General features: G+C 38.9%; 1 protein-coding gene across 1 annotated transcript in view; it reads left to right on the forward strand.

Moving 5' to 3' along the window:
- FOCAD (focadhesin) overlaps positions 1-24184 on the forward strand; it is a 123134-nt gene that overhangs the window by 37886 nt on the left and 61064 nt on the right. The window contains exons 13-16 of the mRNA XM_082783788.1: positions 17913-18017; positions 18462-18563; positions 19687-19817; positions 21438-21564. Coding sequence (XP_082639914.1) covers positions 17913-18017; positions 18462-18563; positions 19687-19817; positions 21438-21564 — 465 coding nt within the window. The remainder of the gene's footprint in view (positions 1-17912; positions 18018-18461; positions 18564-19686; positions 19818-21437; positions 21565-24184) is intronic.

The following is a 24184-nucleotide window of genomic DNA, read 5'->3' on the forward strand; positions in this document are numbered from 1 at the left end:
TGTATGCAGTCATGCTTTTTAAAAATATCTCCATAGTCTGTACCATCCTTCCCTCCTTCAGTAGTGAATTCAAGCCAGATTTATGCAGTATGCTTATACTTTCTTGCCTATTTTAGAAAGATGAATGTAGATATCTGGCTTTTTAATGTAGATACAGTAATATGTAGCAGAAGAGTCATTGTGTATAAACAACAGTCTTAACTTATGAAATAGAAAAATGTGGGGAAGGGAAAAGTGTTGCTTCAAGTCTCAGATACGCTGTAGAGACAAGTTTGCTTCACTTTTAAAATTACTTTCTGTTTCAAATAGCTATCATAGTCTGTAGCACAAAAGTTGGGAAAAGATAAGGCTTATGGAGTGTGTGCTTGATGTCTTAGAGTACTGAATTCTACATTGCAGTCCAGGATGTGCTTGCTATTAAACATGTACTGAAACAGTATGGACCATTATACACTGCTCTGGGAGATAACTGTAGTTCTCAAGCTGGAGAAGTTTTTAAACTTGGTGCCATCTCCATCTTTCGTGGGTTGCCTACTGTTAAGTTTCTTAAATATGTCTGTTCAATTTTCTGTCAAATGCTCCTTTGTTTTGTTGTTTTCTTTTGTGGGTGTTTTCCATGTGCAGTAGATTGAAACAGATCTGGGAGCATGCAATTTCTTTAATTTTTTTCTCAGCTTGATTGAACTTGTTGTATTTTGTAAACTTTATTGTATTTCTAGCATTGTATACAATCATATTCCTGTGTCATAGTTGCTTTTTGTGGATATTAATTATATTTCAGAGTCACAGAATGCTTGAGGTTGGAAGGGATCTCTGGAGATGTAGTCCAATTTCCCTGTTCAAGCAGGGTTCCCTAGAGCACATTACCCCAGACTGTGTCCAGACAGCTTTGGAATATCTCCAGGGAAGGAAGCTCCACAGTGTCTCTGGGAAGCTGTTCAAGTGCTCAATGACCCTCACAGTAAAGAATTTTTTCCTTATGTTCAGACAGAACTACCTGTATTTCAGCTTGTGCTTGTTGCTTCTTGTCCTGTCACTGGGCACCACTGAGAAGAATCTGGTCCCATGTTCTTGACACCCTCCCTTCAGATACTTACCCATATTAGTCGGATTGACCTAAACCTTCTCTTCTTCAGGCAGAATCATCTGAAAAAGCCCTAGCCTATTCTCACATGAGAGATGTTCCAGTCCCTCAACTGTTTTAGTAGCCTGTCCTGGTTCCGGGTGGGGTAGTGTTGATTTTCCTCCTAGTAGCTGGTGCAATGCTGTGTTTTGGATTTAGGATGAGAATAATGCTGATAACACACCAATATTTTAGTTGCAGAGTAGTGCTTACAGTAAGTCAGGGACTTTTCAGCTTGTCATACCACCCTGCCAGTGAGGAGGCTGGGGGTGCACAAGGAGCTGAGAGGGGAGAGAACCAGGGCAGTTGGCCCAAAGTGCCAAAGGGCCATCCCATACCATATGGCATCATGTTGAACAATTAATATGGGGTGGCTGGACTGGTTGGAGGGAGCCACTGCTTGGGGATGGGCATCAGTCAGCAGGTGGTGTGCAGCTGCATTGTGCATCATTTACTTTCATCATTATTATCATTATTTATTATTATTATTTATGTCTCTTCCTCTTCTGTCCTATTAAACTGTTTTTATCCCAACCCATGGGATTTTACTTTTTTTTTCCTCATGATTCTTTCCCCCATCCCACTGGTGTGTGGGGTGGTGAGCAAATGGCTGTGTTGCTGAGCTGCCTGCTGGGTTACACCACAACATAGCCCTTTACTGGACTTGCTCCATGTCTTTCTACTTACATTTCTGGACCTAGTATTGACCCGTAGGGCACCCTGCTATCTACAGGCCTTAAACTAGCCCCTGTGCCTCTGATCAGAACCCTCTGAGACCTGACATACAGGCAGTTCTCAGGCCACCTCATGGTCCACTCATCCAGCATGCCGCTTTCTGAGCTTGCCTAGGGGGATATCACAGGAGAGTGTCAAAAGCCTTGCTGAAGTCTGGGTAGACAACATCCATTACTTTACCCTCAGCTATCCAGTCCAGTTGTCCCATCATAGAAGACAATCATGTTAAGTATGATTTCCCTTTGGTGAATCTATGGTGGCTACTCCTGATCACCTTCTTGTCTTCCACATGCTTAAAGATTGTGGTGTAATGACCACTCGGACACCAGGATTTCTTTAAGGAGCAATAACTTCAACTACTGTATTGAGGACAGCCTCCCTTCTTATACTGTTAGCTCTACAAGCGATACTTTCCCAGTAGCTATTCATTGGTTAACAACTTTGCCTGGCAACAGCAAGTATTTAGCCACTTCCACGTCTTAACGGTTGGAGAAAACAGTTTGAGACAACACTGTGCCTCCTGAATCACCCTTCTTTGTTCCCTCTAACTCACGTTCTTTATGGCCTCACTAGCCTAATGTTATCACCAACCATGGGGATTGTTGACCCCCATGGCGATACTCCCATGAAAGATGGACTCCAAGTTTCAGGGACTGAGTGAGTCTGGCTGCCCTTTAGTTCCTTGGGTCCTTCTTCTTGCCCCTTATTGAAGACTAGGGTGACATTCATATTCTTCCAGTCCTCTGGCATCTCTCCGGACTGTCATGACCTTTCAAAGACGGTTGAGTGTCCCAGCAATGATGTTAGCCAGCTCCTTCACTACTTGTGGGTGCATCCCCTCAGGGCACATGGCCTTACTGGATGTCAAGTTTGCCTAAATGATCTCTAACCTCATTCTTTTCAACACAGGTTTATTTATTTATTTATTGGATTATATGTGAGAATATTGTGGTTTAACCCAACAGACAGGTAAGGACCACACAGGCATTCTCTCAGTATTCCCCCCACCCCCTACCCAGTGGGATTGGGAAGAGAATTGCAGGGGGGAAGGGAGGAAAGGTAAAAGCTTGTGGGTTGAGATAAAGACAGTTTAATAGGACAGAGAGGAAGGGAAAGATAATAATGAAAATAGTAAAAGAATATACCAAGCAAGTGATGCCCAGTGGTATTGCTCACCACCTGCTGACTGATGCCCAGCCTGTCCCCACGCAGCCTCACCCACCCCCCACCCTCTGGCCAGCCACCCCAGTTTATTGTTCAGCATGATGTTATACAGTGTGGGACACCCCTCTGGCTAGGCTGGGCCAGCTGTCCCCCCCAGCTCCTGGAGCACCCCCAGCCTCCTCGCTGGCAGGGCAGCACAAGTTGCTGGAAAGGCCTTGGCTCTGTGTGAGCACTGCTCTGCAGCAACTAAAACATCTATGTGTTATCAGCATTATTCTCATCCTAAACCCAAAACACAGCACCATACCACCTACTAGGAGGAAAATTAACTCTATACAAGCTGTAACCAAGACAGAAGTGATTCTGACTTCTGTTTAGACACGTAGTAACAGATTAAAAATTCTGTTTCTTAGTCTGGAAAAAGTGGTGGACTTCTGCTGTGTAACTACTCATCAGGACTGTGAGCATTATGTAGGCATGGAAGAATGTGTAGAATGTGTTCGTTTACTCAAACTGTAAGATCATTATTAGGGGGAAAGGAAATTATATTATTTACATCTTAACTAAAGTAACAAAAAGCTTTTGGATGCATTGTTCTACAGTGTAGTTAGGTTTCCAAGAAGTGGGTGACCTCCAAATATATTTAACTCATGGCGTTTCTCACTACAGCTTGATGAAGTAGACTTCATCATTTGGAGGGAGAAATTTAAAAAGGAATGTTTAAGTGTCATTAAAAGTGTGTTTGATTGTGGTGTCTGTAGCTATAGTGACTCGCAGAAAGCAGACTCCACGATCAGTCAGATTGTACAGTAGGTGTGTTTATTCTGTGCTGGGCAGCACAGGGGGTAGGTAGTTCCACCAAAGTCGTGCGCACCTGACGTGGCAACTTGCCTTGGTTATATGCAGTGAAGGGTTACATATGCATGAAGTTTCACAATACACCTATATATATGCATAACCTGTCCCCACTTCATATTAAAATTAGTTCCAAGGTATCATTTCCGTAAACTCCTCCCATCCGCGCTTGCGCAGTGTATCCTGGTGGTGGTCGTCTGGAGGTCGTGGGGACGAAGATTGATGACTCTTCCTCGTCACCGCTAGTTGACCTCTTGTCTCTGTGCAGACTCAGTTGTTCCTTCGCTCTTGTCCATCTGCAGGACCACTTTCTGCCAGTTTCTTAAGATAGGCTCACACTCTTACTAGGAGATTGACCTTGGTAAGGGGCCCAAGCTTCTTGCTTTAGTTAATTTGCACAATGCACCATAGTTAGCAAAGACACTAAGTAGCATCCTAATTTAATACCATCAGTGCTCTGTCTCTACTTGATAAGATTCTCCTAACTCCCTCTCTCAATAGCACTGACTTTTCTTTTTGGTCTGGAAGAAAACAATGGATGTAGCATGTTGGCAACAGCTATAATAGTGAAGAGAAAATTGCAAACTGAACTGAAAAGTGCAACCAACTTAAGTGTCTGTAACACAGCTGTTGCACACTTCAAACAACAAGTAGCCATCAGTTAGACTGAAGAAGGTCTCTGGTCAATTTACTGTTGGAGTATATTAATGCCTGTTGTATGTGAATTAATTAGAGAAGTGTTGAACTTTGTTCATTTTATTGTATTTTGTAGTTCCTGTTTTGTCCTGTGCATACTGCTGCTATTAAGCTAATGTTAGTAACGTAGCATTTCATTTTTGTGTATGTATAGTTGATTACAGAGTCAAAATAATAGTGTTTATACAAATCTTGAATCTCAGTGTTGATATTTATTTGACTTTTTAAGAACCACCTGCAAGGTTACACATTTTACAATTTTGAATTTACAATTCAAAATAAGAACGGGACCTAGTTCCCAGACTGTTTCTTCTGAAATATTTGTTCAGTGTCCTTGGTATACTCCTTGAATCACGTGTGGAAGAGCTGCTATGGGATGTTACAGATCTGGATTCAGTGGAAATGATGAGATACTGCAAGTTAGAAATGACTCCTCATAGCTAAGCACCTGGCAGAAATACACAAAATGAAGTAGTTATCTCTTTCGTGGATATTTCTTCCATTCTTTCTTTGTCTGTTTCACCATCTTTTCTTATTTTCTTATAAAGATTGCTATTTTCTTGCCCATAAATTAATTCTTTATCTAAAGCTATGGATTTAAAATCCTTCTATTCTGTTGTAGCTTTGTACCTCTTTTTTCCAGAGCTTGGCTAAACAACGTAAAACAGAGGATAACTAAAAAGTGTCTGGAAAAAAAAAATCTGACTTGCCTGCATGCTTGCACAGCACTATTCTTAGAGCAAAAGATTTTCTCAGCTGTGGCAAGAGGCCATTTGAAGATGGTTTTGCTGCTCCAGGGAATGCTTGGTTTCCTTTTCATTTGTCACAGCTTTTTTTGCCACTCTGTTTAAACAAAAATATCAGTGCTGCGTGTTGTTAGTAAAACATACTGGATTGTAAGTGCTCGGTCTGTGGTAGGAAGAAATAAGCACTAAGAGTTCCTAAAAAAACGTTTTCTGCATTACAGAATTGTAGAATGGTTGAGGTTGGAATGGACCAATGCAGGTCGTCTGGTCCAACTCCTCTGCTCAAGCACAGGCACTTAGAGGAGTAAGCTCAGGGCTATGTCCAGATGTCTTTTGAATATGTCAAAGGATAGAGACTCCACAACCTCTCTCGGTAACATCTGCTGGTGCTCAGTCTGCTTCGCAGTGAAAAATGCTTCTTGATATTTAGATAGAATCTCCTGTGTTTCAGTTTTTGTCACTCCTCTCAGCCACTCCTCATAAAAGAGGTCTTCCCTTAATCACGTTGGACTCTTTCCAGTATGTCTAGGTCTCTCTTGTGCTGGGGTCTCCAGTACTGTACTGGACACAATCCTTCAGGTGTGGCCTCACCAGTGCTCAGTAGAGGGCAAGGATCACCTCTCTTGACCTGCTGGCCATACTTTGCCTGATGTAGCCAAAAATACCATTAGGTATCTCTGTGGTGGGGGTGCTGTGCTGGTTCATGCTGAACTTGGAGTCCACCAGGACTCCAGGGTCCTTTTCTGCAGAGCTGCTTTGCACCTGGCTGGCCCCCAGCATGTCCTGGTGCCTTGGGTTTCTCCTCAGGTGCAGGACTTTACTCTTCTTGTTGAACTCCCTGAGGTTCCTGTCAGACCCCTTCTCCAGCTTGCCCATGTTCCTCTGGATGGCAGCACAACCCTCTGGTGCATCAGCCACTCCTCTCTGTTTTGTGTCACCTGCAGACTTGCTGCAGGTGCACTCAGACCCATCATCCAGTCTGTTAAGATGTTGAACGGGACTGGACCCAGTATTGAGCCCTGGGGTACAATGCTAGGTACTGACCTCCCAGCTAGATTTGATTCTCCTGATCACCAGCCTCTGAGGTTTTCGATCCACCTCACTGCTCATCCAGCCCATACACCAACAACCTGACTGTGGGGATCTTACAGAGGGTAGTGTCCAAGGAGGTGTGCCATACTGAAGTCCAGGAAGACCATATCCACTGATCTTCCCTCATCCATTCCAGGCATTGCTAACAGGTTTCTGTTACGAGTGTTTCACATATGAGTGTAGTCTTCAGAGGCCTGGCGTTTTGGGTTACGTGAGGTATAATGGACTTCAGGGACATTGCCAGTTAAGACTTATTTGACCAACATTAGTTGTGGCCTGCCTTATCTTATGCTATCTTAGCCCTTATTAAAAGGTAGCTTACTGTGCTGGTTACAAGCTTGTGGTGCATGAAATATTGACAATATTGTTTAAGTGCAAGTTGGAAATGTGGCAGAATAAAAGGATACAATTTCTCATGTCTCACCTCCAGGAAAAATGAAAGGAATCTTTTAATGAGCAAGCAGGTTAGGAATAAGATTGTAGTGCTGGAAGATGACACTTCAATTTCTTACATGCTGCTTAAAAACGTGTTTGATGGGAAAGAGGTGAAGCTAATCAATGCCAAGGTGAAGACTGTAAAACTTGCAGGTAATGAAAAATTGAGGTATGACCATGGCAGTGTGATCCTAAGGCAGCAGTCAGAAATCACTGTATCAGATGCATATTCTTTTGTAACTGCATGAGACTCTTTTTGGGGGGAGAGAATGCAAAGCGTAAGGTAGCTTATTGGTGCTTTATTGGCATAACTTTTTTAGCAAGGTAGTTTTTAGAACTTCATTTCCATGCTTTCATTCGGAAGCATGTAGTTTTATTCAAGGGGCAGGAGCAGGCAAAGTGAATTGCACTTGTAAAAGCACCGCAGTGCTTGTGGAGAGCAACCTGTGTCTCATCTTTAATGTAGTTTCTTCTTGCAAATCTCTTTCTGTAATCATTCAGAACTAGTATGAGCAGCACACCCCAACTGTGGCTGTTTTGCCATGTCTGCTAAATACTCTATAAGCAGGAATACAGGCTCTGGGCCTGGTAAATGAGTTGATTATTGTCAAGCAGAAGGGTGGGCAAGTCTGGCTGCATGTTCGAACACCTGCAGTAGACATATGTCTGTCCTATTCTGAGAAACTTTTCTTCGTTTCTGATCCTAAGTGCTGTTCGTAAGCCAGTTTTCTTCTTGTGACTGGCTGACTATGTGAAGACCATCAAGGTAGCTCAGGCTTTTTACTTTGGTTTTCCTGTTCTTGTCTTCACGCCATCTCAAACTTGGCTTGCTGCAGTAGGTCTTCAAGTTCTGTGATGAGTCAGTAACCTACTGAAGACACTGAAAGAGTAAAGGCATAATGCTTTGGTTATTAACAATTTGATGTAGTTGTTCAGAGTGTAATTTGACAGTGATTAAAAGAAACACTAACCTGCTGAAAAAACATGACAGAAGTAATATGACACCTGGGCAGCATGGCCTGAGCTGCGGCTGTTGGGAATGATTCTGCTCTGAATTTCACTGCAGCAATACAGGATAGCACAACTGACTGTAAATTAACAGTTTGAGACAAATGCAAATGCAAGTCAGCAGAGCTGCAGAAGCTTTTGACAGATATAGGGAACAGGATTAAAAGTTGTTGTATAGCAAGATGTTAGTGAATTTATTTACTTTGGCATGTTCTGCTGATTTAAGGCTAAGTTTTTGTGCACCAATACAATAAATAAGATTGATTGATGAATACAGCCTCTTGAGCTAATGATGGCTGTCTGTCTACATCAGAACTAAGAAGCCTTTCATTCTGGTAAGAAAGTCCTTCATTGGGAAAAACAGCTTCTGCCCAGATACAGTTTCAGCTTTCCCTTACAATTGCATCATATTTTTTTTGTTTCCCTAATGATCAGTAGAACTCCATGTGAATTAGAAATTGTTGTTTAAAATGCAAAACACAAGCCCAAAACTGTTGATCACCTCTAACTGGGGAATATTTAACTTGCTAATAGGGACTACAAATGGTGAAGTTTTAGTCTTTTAAATTACTCTGGATTTTAAAATACTTTGCTGCAAAATATGCAAAGTATTCAGATGTCTTCTTAATAGTATCACATAAAGCAATCAGTATAATTAGTATTATAGCTGCTGTTTGGATGGGTAATGTTTTGGAAATTCGGAGTGCGAAGAATAGTGTGTTTGGGTTGATGTTTCCCTTCTCAGTCCTTACTACAGCCAAGGAGACTTGCATATTCCACTGTTAGCACTATCTAATGCGTTACTGCCTACTAAATAATATTCTTTATTCTGAAAGATCTTAATGCTTTTAAGACTGGGACTTACTGCCTAGCTTAGTTGAACTTGGGATCTCCTGGCACTTGTCATGCCTCTGACAAGTTATTTTAGTTCTGAGTCTACTTAATGGCTCCACAGAGATTACAGTGCAGTACAGCAGTGCAATGAAAGGTTATCACGTTGTTTATTGTAGGTGCAGTGCTCTCTCTAAGGCAGGAACAATTATCTAGGGCTTGGCTTTCTCTTGGAGTTAAAGTATTTGGGGGAAAAAGCAGTGGAACTCACATATGGGAGGAATAACTGATTACTTTGATAGTCGGTTAAAAGAAAAAGTCAAGAAAGTAAACTTGGGCTGACAGACCTCACAGTTTAGTATTGCAAAAGGTAAATAAAATGTCCACAGGGCAAAATGAGAAAGTGTGAGCTTTGCAGACAAACCATGGACTACCTCCTGTACTACAGCAGAGTATGTGAACTTGCTAAGGCATGCTGCTGGTGAAGTTCTGTTATTTTGTGGTTCAGACAATTAGTGCTGATAGTTGTGAATACTGAATAGAAAGGCTACAAGTGACTGCAATGCAAAATCTGAGTTGAAGAATTGTGTTTCCAGAGAAAACAGGGTCAGAAACAGGAAATGCACTTCTAGAACGTTACCCTTTATATACTTTTCACATTTACTACAGCTCTACAAGTCAGGTTCACAAACAAGATCTCCATTGCCACACAGAATATTGTTCTTATGAAGAGCCCATAGTCGCTGGGATAAATTAATGGAGCATTTCAAAAGCTGTGCTAGGTTTAAAAATAATTAGTATAACTGGTTTGGCAGGCATTTTTCTAGATTTGTTTATTATTTTTTCCCTTATCCTTTGCATTAAGTCCTTTCCAGAGGACTTCAGTGTATGTACAGTGTGTTATGTCCTTCACCACTTAATAAAAGCTTGAAAACCTCGTGTTCTGTGATGAGCAATTATATTAGATCCATTTTTAGCTGATGCATTTTGGAGTAATGATCTGAAACATTGTCCAAGAAAGTCCAGAAATCTTTTTAAAAGGCTGATGTATGAAGAGTACTGTGTGAGCTTTTAGGCTGCCTTAAATCAAATGACTGCAGAAGCTGCACTGACACATGCTGTTCATTAAAGACTTAATATAGTCCTTCTAATCGGATGAATTTTCTTGTTGTGCAAAAACTGTTATTACACTCTGTGTGAAACCAGCCATGCTGCAGGAGAAGAAATTAAATCGTCTGACTGAGAGGTCATTGGTGAATAGTAGCAAGAGATCTATTACCATTATTAGAGGATTATGAGGCTCTAGAGGACATCCATTCTTTTACAGTTTTTCAACGGCTGGAATGAATACTTCAGAGAACTACATCCAAAGATGCATTATTTCATGATCTTTAGGAGTGAGAGTGGAAGAAAAAGGCAAAATACTTTTTTATTCAGGAGACCGGGTTTAAGAATCTGTTGAAATAGATTTGGCTTGCTCAAGTCGTGCCTGATGGTGTTGTTCCACATCTCATTATGTGAACTTTGGGAGTAGCTGTTGGGGAATGATCTTATTGTAGTCTGATCTTTTGGACAGTTTCTTTGTGGTTGAAGTTTATTGGTTAAGATCATAATGGAGTATGTGTAATTTTTGAAAACCTTGCTTATGTTCTCTTAAAAAGTGCTTGAGTTTTTTGAGATCAGTTTATTTTGCAGCCTTTATAAACAGAATTTTATTTACAGTTGTGCACTGAAGTGAAGGAACCAGTTCTCAGATGTGTGTACTGTTCAATATTTTTGTTTTGCTCAGTGGAGCAAGAAGTGCCAGAGTGCTGAACACTGTTGAAAACCTGGTCACTGGAACCACTGAAAAACTGTTTCACTATCTCTTGCCTAATTGAAAAACAAGGTTATTCCTATCTCATCTCCAAAGTTCAGCCCTGTGTTTCCTAGAAGTAAAACCAGGAACACATTGCAGTGGCGGACCCTTTTCAGTGGTGCTTGGTGACAAGAGGCAACAGGCACAAACTGAAGCACAGGAGGTTCTGGCTGAATTATGAGGGGGCACTTCTTTACTTAGAGGGTGGCAGAGCACTGGCACAGGTTGCCCAGAGAGGCTGTGGAGTCTCCTCTGGAGTTATTCAAAACCTGCCTGGATGCCATCCTGCACAATGTGCTCTAGGTGACCCTGCTCAGCAGGGGGGTTGGACCAGAAGATCTTTAGAGGTCCCTTCCAGCCTCAGCCATTCTGTGATTCTGTGACATTTTGTGTATTTTTGGTTGGCTCTTTGAGGTGGGGAAGGGGACTGGAGTGATCTCTTAATGTTAAAATTGACCCAAAAGAAACATCCGAAATAGATATTCAAGCAAAGAGTGTGTGGCCTAAATCAAGTAAAGTGATACCCTACATTTAGTAGTCAACATGGGGACAGCATTACTAATACGTATTTGTATTACATTGTTTGAAATGAGTTGTTCCTTTTGGTCACAGCATTTACTATTTTCAGTCTTTTACTTTGTTTATTTTATTGTTTTTATTTTGTTTTGGCACAAGAAACAATTTCCCTTCCATAAGGTGTAAGGAAATGTGAACAGAAGAGAAGAATCATCGTCCTTCCCAACTGGCCTCCCATAGCTTGTGTTTCTGAAGATGAAAAATTGTCCTGTAGCTTAAAAAAAAAAAAAAAAAAAAAAAAAAAAAAAAGTCCCGTTAATAAATAGGAACATTTTGTCTGACATAGAATCACAGAATCACAGAATTTCTAGGTTGGAAGAGACCTCAAGATCATCGAGTCCAACCTCTGACCTAACACTAACAGTCCCCACTAAACCATATCCCTAAGCTCTACATCTAAACGTCTTTTAAAGACCTCCAGGGATGGTGACTCCACCACTTCCCTGGGCAGCCTGTTCCAATGTCTAACAACCCTTTTGGTAAAGAAGTTCTTCCTAACATCCAACCTAAAACTCCCCTGACACAACTTAAGCCCATTCCCCCTCGTCCTGTCACCAGGCACGTGGGAGAACAGACCAACCATCACCTCTCTACAGCCTCCTTTAAGGTATCTGTAAAGAGCAATAAGGTTGCCCCTGAGCCTCCTCTTCTCCAGGCTGAACAATCCCAGCTCCCTCAGCCGCTCCTCGTAGGACTTGTTCTCCAGGCCCCTCACCAGCTTCGTCGCCCTTCTCTGCACCCGCTCAAGCACCTGCATGTCCTTCTTGTAGCGAGGGGCCCAAAACTGAACACAGTACTCGAGGTGCGGCCAAATGTTTAATCTTACTTGTTTAATCTAACTTGATACGAGTCAAGTAAAGGGCTGTTGGCATACCTGCACGTAATTTTTGAGGTGCAAATCATTGCTAATAACAAAATCCAGAGTTTTGAAACCTTTTGTCAGATTGATAATGAGAGGCTTGACCTTACTTATGTCCACATATTCCAGGAGAGTGTGGGATGGAGGAGGCACTTCTGCTGGGCAGTGTGCCTCTCCACCTTTGGAGCTGCTTTCTATGTGCTGAGCTGATGCCGACTTTTGGAGTGTTAAGCCTTTGATTTAGCATAGATATAATACAGAGATTAGTCCCAGTATTATTTGTGCATTACCTGAGTGAGAGAGGAGCAGCTGGCCAGGAACATTTTGTATTTCTCCTGATCTTGTAGCTTGAATGTAAATTTCCAAACAGGTACATTTAAAGGACAATCCCTTTAAGGAAATAATTAACTGTCCTTATAGTTGCAAGTGCTTAATAATTCCTTGAGAATTTGGTGTGTTGAACTTAGGGTAGAATAAACTTCGTAACTAGAAAGTTAATGTGAACACAGGACTTGGAATGAATTTGCCCTCACAGCTGAGGAAAGGTAGGCCTGGTCATACTGATTTTAAAGGATTTGAATGCTTTTATAACTAAAAATTAATAATAATGTTTCTTTTGAATGTCATTTATTTTGCATGTCATTCAGTCTGATTGTCATTTGCGTAGTCCATTGCTGCTGCAATGGAAAAAAAAGTGCAGAAAATAGTCTATTGATTAGAAAGCTAGCTTAAGACCCAATGGAGTAGTGTAAGACCCTGTCAGTCAGCAGAAGATGGGAGAGATCCATAGGAAGTAGCTTAGGTAAGAAAGTTGAGCATTATGAAGACCCATCTGACATCTCTCTTACTGATACGGCTTTTCTGTGTACCACCACAAACCAATGACAGCATTAATCAGGGATGGGTATGGTTTGAAGAAGTAACAAAACCCTCTTATCCTCAGAGTTGAGTGTATTCCAGGCATGCTGCTGCATGCCAGATGTTTTGGATAATGTTAATAGAAGACTTTTCTTCCCTGTTAACACATTGTGCAGTTGTATGGAAGACTATCTATCTCAGTGAAAGAGCATACAGTGATCTAACTGATGACTTCTGGGCTTATAATCGTCAATGTTAGTGTTCCACCCGGAGATACGGAATGACCATTGTATGTTTATCACCAAGATTTTACCTCAGATTACTTATAAGATACAGATAACAGTAAACCAGTGGTTGATTTATTTTTTTCTTAACACTCAAGTTACAACAGGTGCCCAAAAATAAACCTACTTACATCTACCAGAGTTCCTACCCTCAAGTTTTTTTGTTTGTTTGTTTTATTCTTCTTTTATTATTTGGTTTCTCTGCAAAACTTCCGTTTCCTAAAATTTGACAGAGCCAAAACATGCTCTTGATTTGAAGATGTTAAGTCTTTGATTCTCAGGTCTTACTTTGTGTTCTATTTAATTTAATCAGTTTTAATTATCTTCCTGTGTAGTAATGAACATCCTTGTCTTTTAGGCATTGCTTTTATCCTTTTGGCATGGGTCAAGTGCAGAACACAACAGTGTTGTGCATAGGTTAGGCTAAACAAATCATTGGTTTGGAAGTGGGAAGAGAAATCAATGAATTAAATTTCATGTTTTGAAAGAAGTTTTTATTTTCTATTTTTCAATGTCAACACAGATGTTGTTATTGGATTTTGAGTAGGCCTAGAATTAATTAATTAAATTTAATTAAATCCTGTCATTTGCAGATGGGCTTGGAGCTACTTACTTCTCCCACTTGCTGTTGTACTTCAAAGAACATTGTAATAACAAAAAATACTTAATTTGATGGAGGATTAATAAAACATTATGACATGACAGTCTTGAAAGTATGACAAGGCATTTCAAAGACATTTAAGCTAGGAGGAATATTCTGATTAAGGCACATGGTAGGAGCATAAATTCAGGGTAGCCACCAGAGACTGGGGGAGAAGAATCCCAGCTGCTAACTGTGTCTGAAACAGCAGCTGAGCTATGCTGAGAACACTACAGAACGAAAAGAAAACAGACAGGCTATAAACAGAGAAAAAAAAAAAGTAGTTTCGAGAATTTTGGAGGAGGTAAAGACTAAGTCCTCAGTTCTCTTCTACAGGTTACATTAAAACCTTATTCCAAGGTGATGCTATGAGATGGATTTTGCAAGGAGTCACTCCTTTGAATTCTGTGGTGTATACCCATGTGTTAGGTCTGAAAGCAGTGTGAGGTTTAGATTTGTTGTCATATGAGAAAAAATAAGAGAACATCAAAGAACCATAAGTTATGTTGCTTCACAGGGATGTATGTTATGCTTAGAAGTATGTCACTTCTTGTTTTACCTTCACCCTTTTGTGTATTACTCTATTCTGAATGAGTTAGTTTTTTGAGAAAAGCAGACTGATTTCAGAGCAACTTGCAAAGAGTTGGCAGCTGTTCTGGTGAAAATCAGATGTAAAGTCACATTATCAGAAGGAATAATACCTATCTCATCCGCTGTCTTGAATTGTCATGAAGATGGTGTTACTTTATACTGTTAATGGAAGTGTAGAAGTAAATTTATCTCTGTCTACAACTGTCTTAGGCTATTGAGGCTGCTGAGACAAGGTTATTAGGTCATCCAAGGAGAATATTGGTTAAGAAGTCTGGTTGGGAATGTTCATGTTGGGACAGACTACTGAAGAATTAAGATATAAAACCACATGTTGTGGGTGACAGTGTTTCTTGTGGCCCATCTGTTTGACCTCTCACTATGAAGTAATAGTAATGTTTATTATAGATCTAGGTTTCAGGCAGAGGAAGCAAAACCAAAAAAAAAATTACTAAATACAAGTCCAGAGAGATGCTTCAGATGAAAAGCGAAATTTGTCACTTATAGCTCTGCAAATTCAGATATGCTATTCTCTATCACCACCACATTGTATATTGATATGTACTAGAAGATATGCAGGGGCAAGTAAACAAGTAATTTCCACTTAATTATGTCTGAAATTCCTAAAATTAATTGATGTATTTTGAAATACATTGGGTTTTGGTCTGCTGTTTCCATAAATCTATCAGGTCTTTTCATGTTTAAGACGAAAGTTTAATTAACCCATTTGTAATTTACATTTCCTGTGTATAAGAATCTTTAATCCTTTTAAAGGAAGAACACTTGCTCCTACAGCTTTTATTTAGAAAACTAGTCATTATATGTCTATAATTGGAGAACTGAATGTTGTCTCTTTGCATATAAAGCACAAATAATAATTCAGTTTTAGCTCAACAAATTCTGCCCTCATCTGTATCTCTGCTGCTACCTTATTTCTATTTTGCTCTTTTTCAGACATTGTTTTTATGTGAAAGATACAAACCTCAAAAATCTAATTTCTTCAAAAAGCTGTAAAACTGCCCCGCTTGCCTTCAGTCCAAAAGAGGTCTGAAAGAAAAACAGGGTCGGGTGAGGGGAGACAGGTACTACCTATGAGGATGCTTTCAGTTTGGAATAAATGGGAGAAAAAGCAAGGCACCGTTAAGCTTTTACTGAAAATGCTCCTGGGTATGGAAGTTTGCAGAAAATGAATACTACCGTAAATTCTCAGCTACCTCTATTGACTTTTTGCTTTGAAAACTTAACAGTAGAGCCACTCCCCTGTCTAGGCAGGTGATGGCTGCTTCTACAAAAGGTAAACAACAACCTTGGGAAATGGGGGGGACAGGCTAGTCCCTTAGTCAAAAATGTCAGGAGATCTTGGGGTAAATAAAAGAATTCATTTTATTTAGAAATGCCAAGCGGTACTTGTAAAACTTGAATAAATAATGTATTGTAGTTAATTTCTTATGAATTAACTATAGATTCCAGAACAAAACTTTTACATTTCTGGAAGTACAGATTTGAATTGCTCAATTATAAAAATAGTGCTGTCTTGAAGGACAAATGGCATTTTTTTGGTCTGTACTTCAGAATTAATAATTGCAGATGGAAGGATGCAAAGTCCCTGAGCTCTTGGATTTCAGTTTATTATTCTTGCTCTATCAGAAGTTTAGTGACTTCCATGGACTGAGATGGACCTTTGTACAGTGAAAAGTTTTATCTTCCGAAAATATCTGCTTGTGTAAAAATGCATGTTGAGAAAATGCTGTAGTGGAATTTTCCATTAATGTGATTTGTTTGTTTGTTTGTTTGTTTTGACCTACAATATGTATAAACGACTTATATACATATAGGGGCAGTTTCGCCAGGAAAAAAAATGAGATTTAAGATCACTGAATTATAGACTGGATTGAAAATGGGATCCGGTCCCTTAAAGACTGGATTTGGCAGTTGCTCAGTCTTTCAGTTCAGCCCTGTACGTGTGGTGTTTCATACACATTTATTCTCCTGCTTTGGACTTCCTGAATTTTCTAAAGTTACGGTACTTAAAGTTACAGGGGAAAGTAAGGCTTGGAATAAATAAGCCCCACTCTAGAGGAAAGGCTTGGAATTAGTAAGCCCCACTCCAGAGGTAAACAACAAAAGTGAAATGGAGAACTCTATACATCGTTTATTATTTAAGGAAAAGTTATGAAAGCTGAAAGAATTAAAAATAACTGTGTGTGTTTGTTATTGCTAAATATCAAATTTCCTACTTGGCTTTTGTGCTTTTGAGAATGACATGTTTTGATACAAGTTTTATCTGTGGAAGTTTAACTGATGTGATTAAGTGAAAATCGTTACTATTGTATAGAGTCAGAGTGTGAATAAGTGCTGTGTAATTGCTTTTAAGCATCCATGGAATCAAGTGGGGGAAAAAAAACAAGCCCATCATGAGTAGATTTAATTTTACATTAGAATCTTCACACGGAAAACAAAGCAAACAAACATAACCACAAGGCTTGTGGAATTTTTTGTGCAGGTCTGAAAGTACAGAAAACAGGTATAAATTAAAAGGGTTAAAAAAAAGCCACTTTTCACTTCAGGGAAAGCTCTGTGACAATCTTCTACCATATATTAGGAAAATGGAGTAAATTACATTGAATTATGATATGTTTGAGGGTTATGATAGTAGCATCATCAGAATTCCTTTGTAATGACAGAAGTCACTTGAAATAATTTCTTCAGTGATCTATTATGCTTGTTAGTATACCATTTTCACTTAAGGTTCCTTTCAGTATGCCTGTTAAGGAAGTCTCAAGTAAAAATGACTGTATTATGGAAATTGGAGAGGAAATGTTGAACTTCTTGCTATTAATGCTCTTATGTTCAAGGAGTGGAGGACATATGAATAGCTGTAAATATGCAATTTTAAGTAGCTGAATCTTACTCTGTATTTTAATTCCCCACATGGAAGGAATTCTTAATAGACTGGTATGTTTGAAGAATCATTACACTTCAGAAGGAGATCATTGGTGTCACCACAATATACATGGTAACAAAACCTGCAGCATTTGCATTTGGTTGTGATGTGGTATGTTTAAATAATACTGTCCAGTCATTAAAGGATTTCTTTAAAAAATGACACGTGAAGAGGATTTATGTCAGTGATTAACGAGTTAGAGCTTATGGTTATTACTAATCTCCAAAATGAGGCCAATTAATACCTGCTGATTATGAGAGCCTTTAAAAATATCCTCTAGGATCTGTTGATGAACATACCGAATTCATAATTGCATTCGTTTTTACCTGATTTTCTTGCCACAGAGGGCCAGTTGTCAGTATTCTTGCCTACTGCAGTCGTTACAGCTGAACATGCATATCAAGGTGCTTCCAAGATGATAACATATTAAGAAGAAATAACTTGAAAGACCAATAAAATTACCAACTTTGAAGTTTTCCTTTCGTTTTTCTGTTGGCAGAAAAAGTAATGTGAAAATATAGGAGTTTCTAGTATGTACTCACAAAATCTATGTTGTGTATGTAAGACACAATATCAAAAACCTAGTTTTGAGGTTGTTTTCTGCTTTTGTTTTATTTTAGGTCCCAAATCTGATCCCAGTTCTGATATTTAAATTGGGAAGACCTTTGGAGCCTGCACTTTACAGGGATGTATTGTATACGTTGCCTGCACTGGGTGTACACAAGGTCAGAATGAAAAATTGTTAGGAAAATAAGAACTGTATCAATAAGCCAGTCATCTATTTACAAAGGAATGAGTTATTTAGACTGAGAAATCCTCAGTTTGGTTAAAATAATTGATTTGTAAGCCTCAGCATAACTTTCTAATATTTTGGATAGGGCATGATATTTGTATTAAACAGTGAAATGTATGTGTTTTATTGTCTGTAGTATATCATTATTATTTTGAAATACCCTAAAAATGTGCTCTTGGTTTCATTGCACGCTGAGGGTTTTTTTGTTTGTTTGTTTATTTTTCTCCTCTGGAAAACAACTTCCAGCTTCTTTCTGACATTGTGGTTGGACAGTTACATAAGTATACCTATACTTGGTTCTAACAATTTGTAAATTTGTCCTTGTCCTTGGACATAAAAAAATAAGTGACCTCTGGTTAAAAATAATCTCTTTCAGGTTTGCGTAGCTCAGATTCTACGTACCATACACACGCTGGGTAGCACACCGAAGCTTCGAGCTGTTACTTTGCGGATGATGACCGCTTTATGGGAAAGACAGGTTAGGAAATTCTTGTGACATTACTAAGACACGTGTAACTGTAAATTGTAAATTTAATACCTCTAACCAGGGAAGGGAATTCATTTTGATGCATAGCTTACGCTAATGTGTCATTATCAGCACTATAAAGTAAATGGTGGAAGTGGTGCCTTTATTGATTATGTTTCAGTGAAAAATTTCAATAGTATATCATTCAGGAAATCTGCTTTTCATTTCAGTGGGTCTCAGAGTGGAAAACCTTTTTTTTTTTTTCCTTGAGAAATAGCTTTCTGTTTTGCATCACATGCAGTTGGAACAAGACCTTAATAAAAAGGCAATAGCTTGCTTGCCTGTGTATGAAGTAGCAATAGAGATTTGGTCTGTAAAGGCCAGTCAGATCTCATAGCAGCATTAGACTTCAATGGCGAAGAAAAGGAAATTATGATATGCAATAATTAAAAGGAATTAAAAGTCATGTAAAAGTGCTACCACCTGTCGTGGTTTAACCCGGCTGGCAGCTAAACACCACGCAGCCGTTCGCTCACCCTCCCCCCTCCCTCTCTGGGACGGGGGAGAGAAATGGAAAGTGAAGCCCGTGAGTTGAGATAAAGACAGTTTAATAAGACAGGAAAATAATAATAATAATAATAATAATAATAATACAGTGATGATAATAGTACTGCTAATAATAATATGTACAAACAAGTGATGCACAATGCAATTGCTCACCACCCACTGACCGATGCCCAGCCTAACCCCGAGCAGTCCGGCCCCCTCCCCCCGGCTAGCCACCCCTATATATTGTTTAGCATGACGTCAGATGGTATGGAATACCCCTTTGGCTAGTTTGGGTCACCTGTCCTGGGTCTGTCCCCTCCCAGCTCTTACTGCACCCCCAGCCTGCCTGTTGGCAGGACAGAGCAAAAGGCTGAGATGTCCTTGGCTTGGTATAAGCACTGCTCTGCAACAATTAAAACATCGGGGTGTTATCAGCACTCTTCTCATCCTAAGCCAAAACACAGCATTCCACCAGTTACTAGGAAGAAAATTAATTCTGTTCTAACTGAAACCAGGACACCAATCAAAAATCTTGCCATCAAGTTTAGAAGGTGCGATAATGATTTTAAAATTAATTTTTTTCTAGGATCGAATTTACCCAGAATTACAGAAGTTCTTGGCAACATCTGATGTGCCTTCTTTGGCTGTTGACAAAGATGCTCAGTGGGAAAAGCTGATTGCTAAAGCAGCCTGCATAAGAGATATCTGTAGGCAGAGGTAAGTAGAAGAATTAGTTATTAATCTTTGTTATCTGTCTTTGAAAGGAAAAACAAGTTTTTTTTGGAGAAGGTGCCTAATTAATTCTAGCTAGTTTGTTATATTAATTATGGATAATATTTTTCTAGCTGGGTGAGATACTGACTCAGTCATTGAAAATCACGGTAGCTAGTAAGTTTTGGATTTTATAATAAGTAACTGAAAAAACATATAAATAATTTTAAAATTAACAGTAAATGTCATCCTGAAACAAAACAAGTGTCCCATACTGATCCAGAACAGAAAATTGAAGCATGCCAACTGCAAATTATAAAAAGAGTAATGAACTATTGGAAGAAACAGCTAAGACTTTTGATCTATTCAAAGAAAGACTGGGTGCTTTTCTGAAAAGTAATTTTTTGTCACATGCAAATTGGTGGTCTTTATGTAGAACTAATAATACTGGCTGCAGAACACAGTTTAACAAATCTGTCTGGATGGTATTTTGATCCTTTCCAGTTGTCACAATCCATGAATGTTGGTATTTAGTAATAATTTACAGTTTTTGTAAAGATTATTTTTAAACACATTATCAATTACTTCTGGTTTTATGTGCATTATACCATCTCTTTGGTTTGTCATTTACCTTTTGGGTTCTATTTTTCACTTTCTTCTAACAGAAAGCTGAAATGAGTCAAAATAAAGATGGAGTTTTAATATTTAATTTTATCAAACGTTTTCCAAAAAATAGTTAAAAAAAAAAAAAAAAAAAAAAAAAAAGTGAACATCGAGAGAGGAATTTAAATGCAGCTGGAGTGTTTTCTTTGACAAGTAAATGCTGTAATTAACGTTCAGGTATAAAGCACTGTTCATAGTGCAGTTAGAAATTACTTGGAAGAAAGTGCGAGCAATTAGAGAGAGCCTGAATGTTCTATGCATATAAAGCACCTCAGCAGATGGTATTCACTCAAAGTTCTTACAGAAAAGGTGAGAGGATCTACCAAATCAGTAGTTGAAGGTTTTTTGTCTGTTGTTTGTTTGTTTTTTGTTTTTTACCCTGAGAGACTGAATGGATACTAAAAGACTGGAAACAAACAAGTAGCCCATGAAGTCATTGAAGGAGAGAGACCAAAGAAATAGCTGAAGCAAAAATGTATTTGAAAAGAAAGTTCCTAGCTGATGTAAGGATGATTTATCAGGCCAAACAAAGTCTTTTGTTGCCAGAATCTGCAACGATACACAGCAGTGAGTGCCTATAGAGGACTACAAGAAAGAAGCAGAGGGTAGTGTCCTTAATAGCACACAGTAGATTTTCTTTCTTGGCAACTTCTTGATGGTATAATATTTTCAAATACATCCTTGGAAAAAGAGTTCTGTAACTTAACTATTTGGTGATTTATTTATTTATTTTTTTATTTCAAACTTGATATTTCCTGATACACTTCTGTCTGACGTTTAGAGCTCTCTACCACTTCCTCCCTTGTATTTTTTCTTCCTCTCAGTTTTGATCTATTTTAGTAGTTACTTCTGTAGAACCAACACTTAATGATTTTTTTGTATATCCAGTAGAATTTGTGTGTATGCGTGAATACTGTCCTATTATCTTCATGTTTTTTTTTGTTTGTTTGTTTTTTCCTTTAGGCCATACCAGCATGGAGCAGACATGTTGGCTGCTATTTCCCAGGTATTAAATGAGTGCACAAAGCCTGATCAAGCTTCACCTGCTGCTATAGTATTACAGGGTCTTCAGGCACTTTGTGAGGCTGAGGTAAGGTTAAATTGCCTTGTCACTGTGTTTCATGTTTTGCTTGCAAACATTTTTTTTTTCCCCTAGCAGACTTTATTTTTTGAGTGCATTCAATTCTAACAGATTTTTTCTTCTGGTGAATAGAATTTCTTTCTTCCAGCATTAATTAACTGTTCCTGAGAGACCATACTGTGACTTTTCACTGCAGCAGGTCAGTCCTCTGTGCTTGATTTAGAATTGAAGTCAGCATCACAGTTTGTGTCAAAAACACCTTTTCATGCATTTTTTCCTTCAGCTATGAAAGGAACAGCTGTCTGGCACATAATTCTGATTGGCTGAAAAGTATGTAAATCATCTTGTTTGTCTTATCTTCTTCCTGGACTACCCTTCTGACTCTTATTCACATAGCTTACCTAGTAGGGAAAGGAATCACTTGTAATGGGGAGGCTCCTGTTTTCATGTAATGCATTCATTAGTGATGATAAGGACAGATGAGCATTAGAACATGCTGCTGTCTCTGTTCTTGGAGGTTTTTGAGTTGCATTTGGATAAAACCTTGAGCAACGGGGCCTGATCTCATACTGACCCTGCTTCAAGCAGGAGATTGGATTAGAAACCTCCTTTCCAACCCAAATTGTCCTGTGGTTCTGTGAACCCCAGAGTTAGGATCTAAGACCCCTTGTTTTCAGTGACATCCCAGACGTGGCAATGCAGACGTGCTTAGAATCACCCTCTGGATACATTGTAGACTGTGCAGGCTGTCTGAGTTAGGGGACTAATGATAGCCTGCAGGAATATGTGATTACCCATTCACTGCCAAACAGCAATTTTAAGTTTATCCGCTTCCTGACTCTTAGTGCAGTGTTTACCGCATTGAAGCTGATCCAGTAAAAGATGCTAGATATTAGCACATTATACATGTGCAATCACGTCAACAGTTCATGAGCAACATATAAAATGGTTAGTAGTCCATAGACATTAGTATTTAATATAGTTAAATAGCTTCAGGCAGTAGGTACAGAGAAACAACTTGTTCAGGGTAATTAATGTGTTTGGTTTTGGTATGGAGTATGGCTTTTCTTAAGCTCATAGACATTCTTTGAATGCTGGCCTGAGTATTGGTGGTGTTTTCCCAAGCTGGATTATATTTAGACTTTGTTTTTTGCAAAGAACCAGGAGCTAACTCTATAACAAGTAGACTATCACATCCTATTAAAAAAAAAACATCATTTGAGAACAGAAGTACTGGACTACTGGTGAGAAGTGGGAAGGCTGAGACGACTCATGGTACTCAGAGTAGCAGAAAGGGAATAATCACTTTATGGACGCTGAACATTTTCCTTTCCTAATTCTTACAGGCCATCCTGAGACTGCTTTGTTTCCCTAACTTCATGACAATATAATGCTTTGAGAGACTAGACCTGTCATGTTGGGATACTGAAACTTTAATAGAGTATATTTCCTTGTGTTTTGGTAAACTGGGTAACCATCTGGGGGTAAGTAAGGCAGTCTATCCTTTTTTTAGTATCTAGATTCCAGTCTGCAGAGCAGGCACCCGACAAGTTGTAGTCAGAGGGTTTTGTTTTGGTACTTTCTCACTTTCTGCCATGTGAAAGGGATTTTATTTCTTTGAGTTTTTCAGTGTGCAGCTGCTTAGGCACAGGGTTTTAGTGAGCGCCTAATTTTTAGTCAACTTCTGCACTGGTATAACAAACTACATTTTCTTATGTTTAGTGTTGACATAGTTGATGAGGGAACTATATACATTGGTTGACTTGTCAAAGGAGGGTACTGAGAGTCTCAGAAAGGCTTCTTTGTAAAAGTAATGCTGTAGTAAAACTTGCTGTAACATTGATTTTTTTTGGTCAAATGTTGTGGAAGAATAGTCTTCCAGTTCATTGACTGCAGTAATCATTTGGTGTAAATGTAAAGGCTTTATGCAAAGTAAATAACACTACATGAATAGCATTGGGAGTATTAGCTTTACTTTTGCATGACTTACAAGAAGGGCTAAGCCCCTTTTAAAATTTTCTTTGTGTGTCTAACTAAAGGTCTTCATGACTAGTACACAGTGACTTGCGCATCAAAAATGTAAAATACACACAGTTCTTGCCAGACCACATTTCCTGTTTCTGGGTAATTTTTTTTTTCCTAATGTGATTTTAACAGAAGTCAGTGTATTTGCTATGAGGCCATCTATCCTGGCTTCTAATTGGTTTCATGTGTCAAGTACTGTATGAAAGCCAAGAAACATTCAAGAATGAAAATGCTAGGCATAGTATTTTAAGCCCCTTACCAGCCTTTTTGTGGAAGTGGTTTCTTGTTGTTTACTTCCTCAATCGACATTTATTTGTTTTATTGATCAGAAAGTAAACATCAGAGCAATATAATGAACTAAAAACTTATTTGAGAACAAATTATGTTGACTGAGTTTCTAATTTAGAAGGAATTACGAAGCAGGATGTTGTTTAAACAGCATACACTTCATAAATGTATTCTTAAAAACATCAATCTGTACTGAGATATTATCAGAAAACCATTACATTCTTCTTGGACTCAAAGTTTCTCTTTACCAGGTCTGATTCATGTCTCACTGTCATCTTCCTTACTTTGTATCACTGGTCTTGTACATAATTAACAA

The sequence above is a fragment of the Aythya marila genome, assembly GCF_965140915.1.
Source record: "Aythya marila genome assembly, chromosome: Z".
Lineage (NCBI taxonomy): Eukaryota > Metazoa > Chordata > Aves > Anseriformes > Anatidae > Aythya > Aythya marila.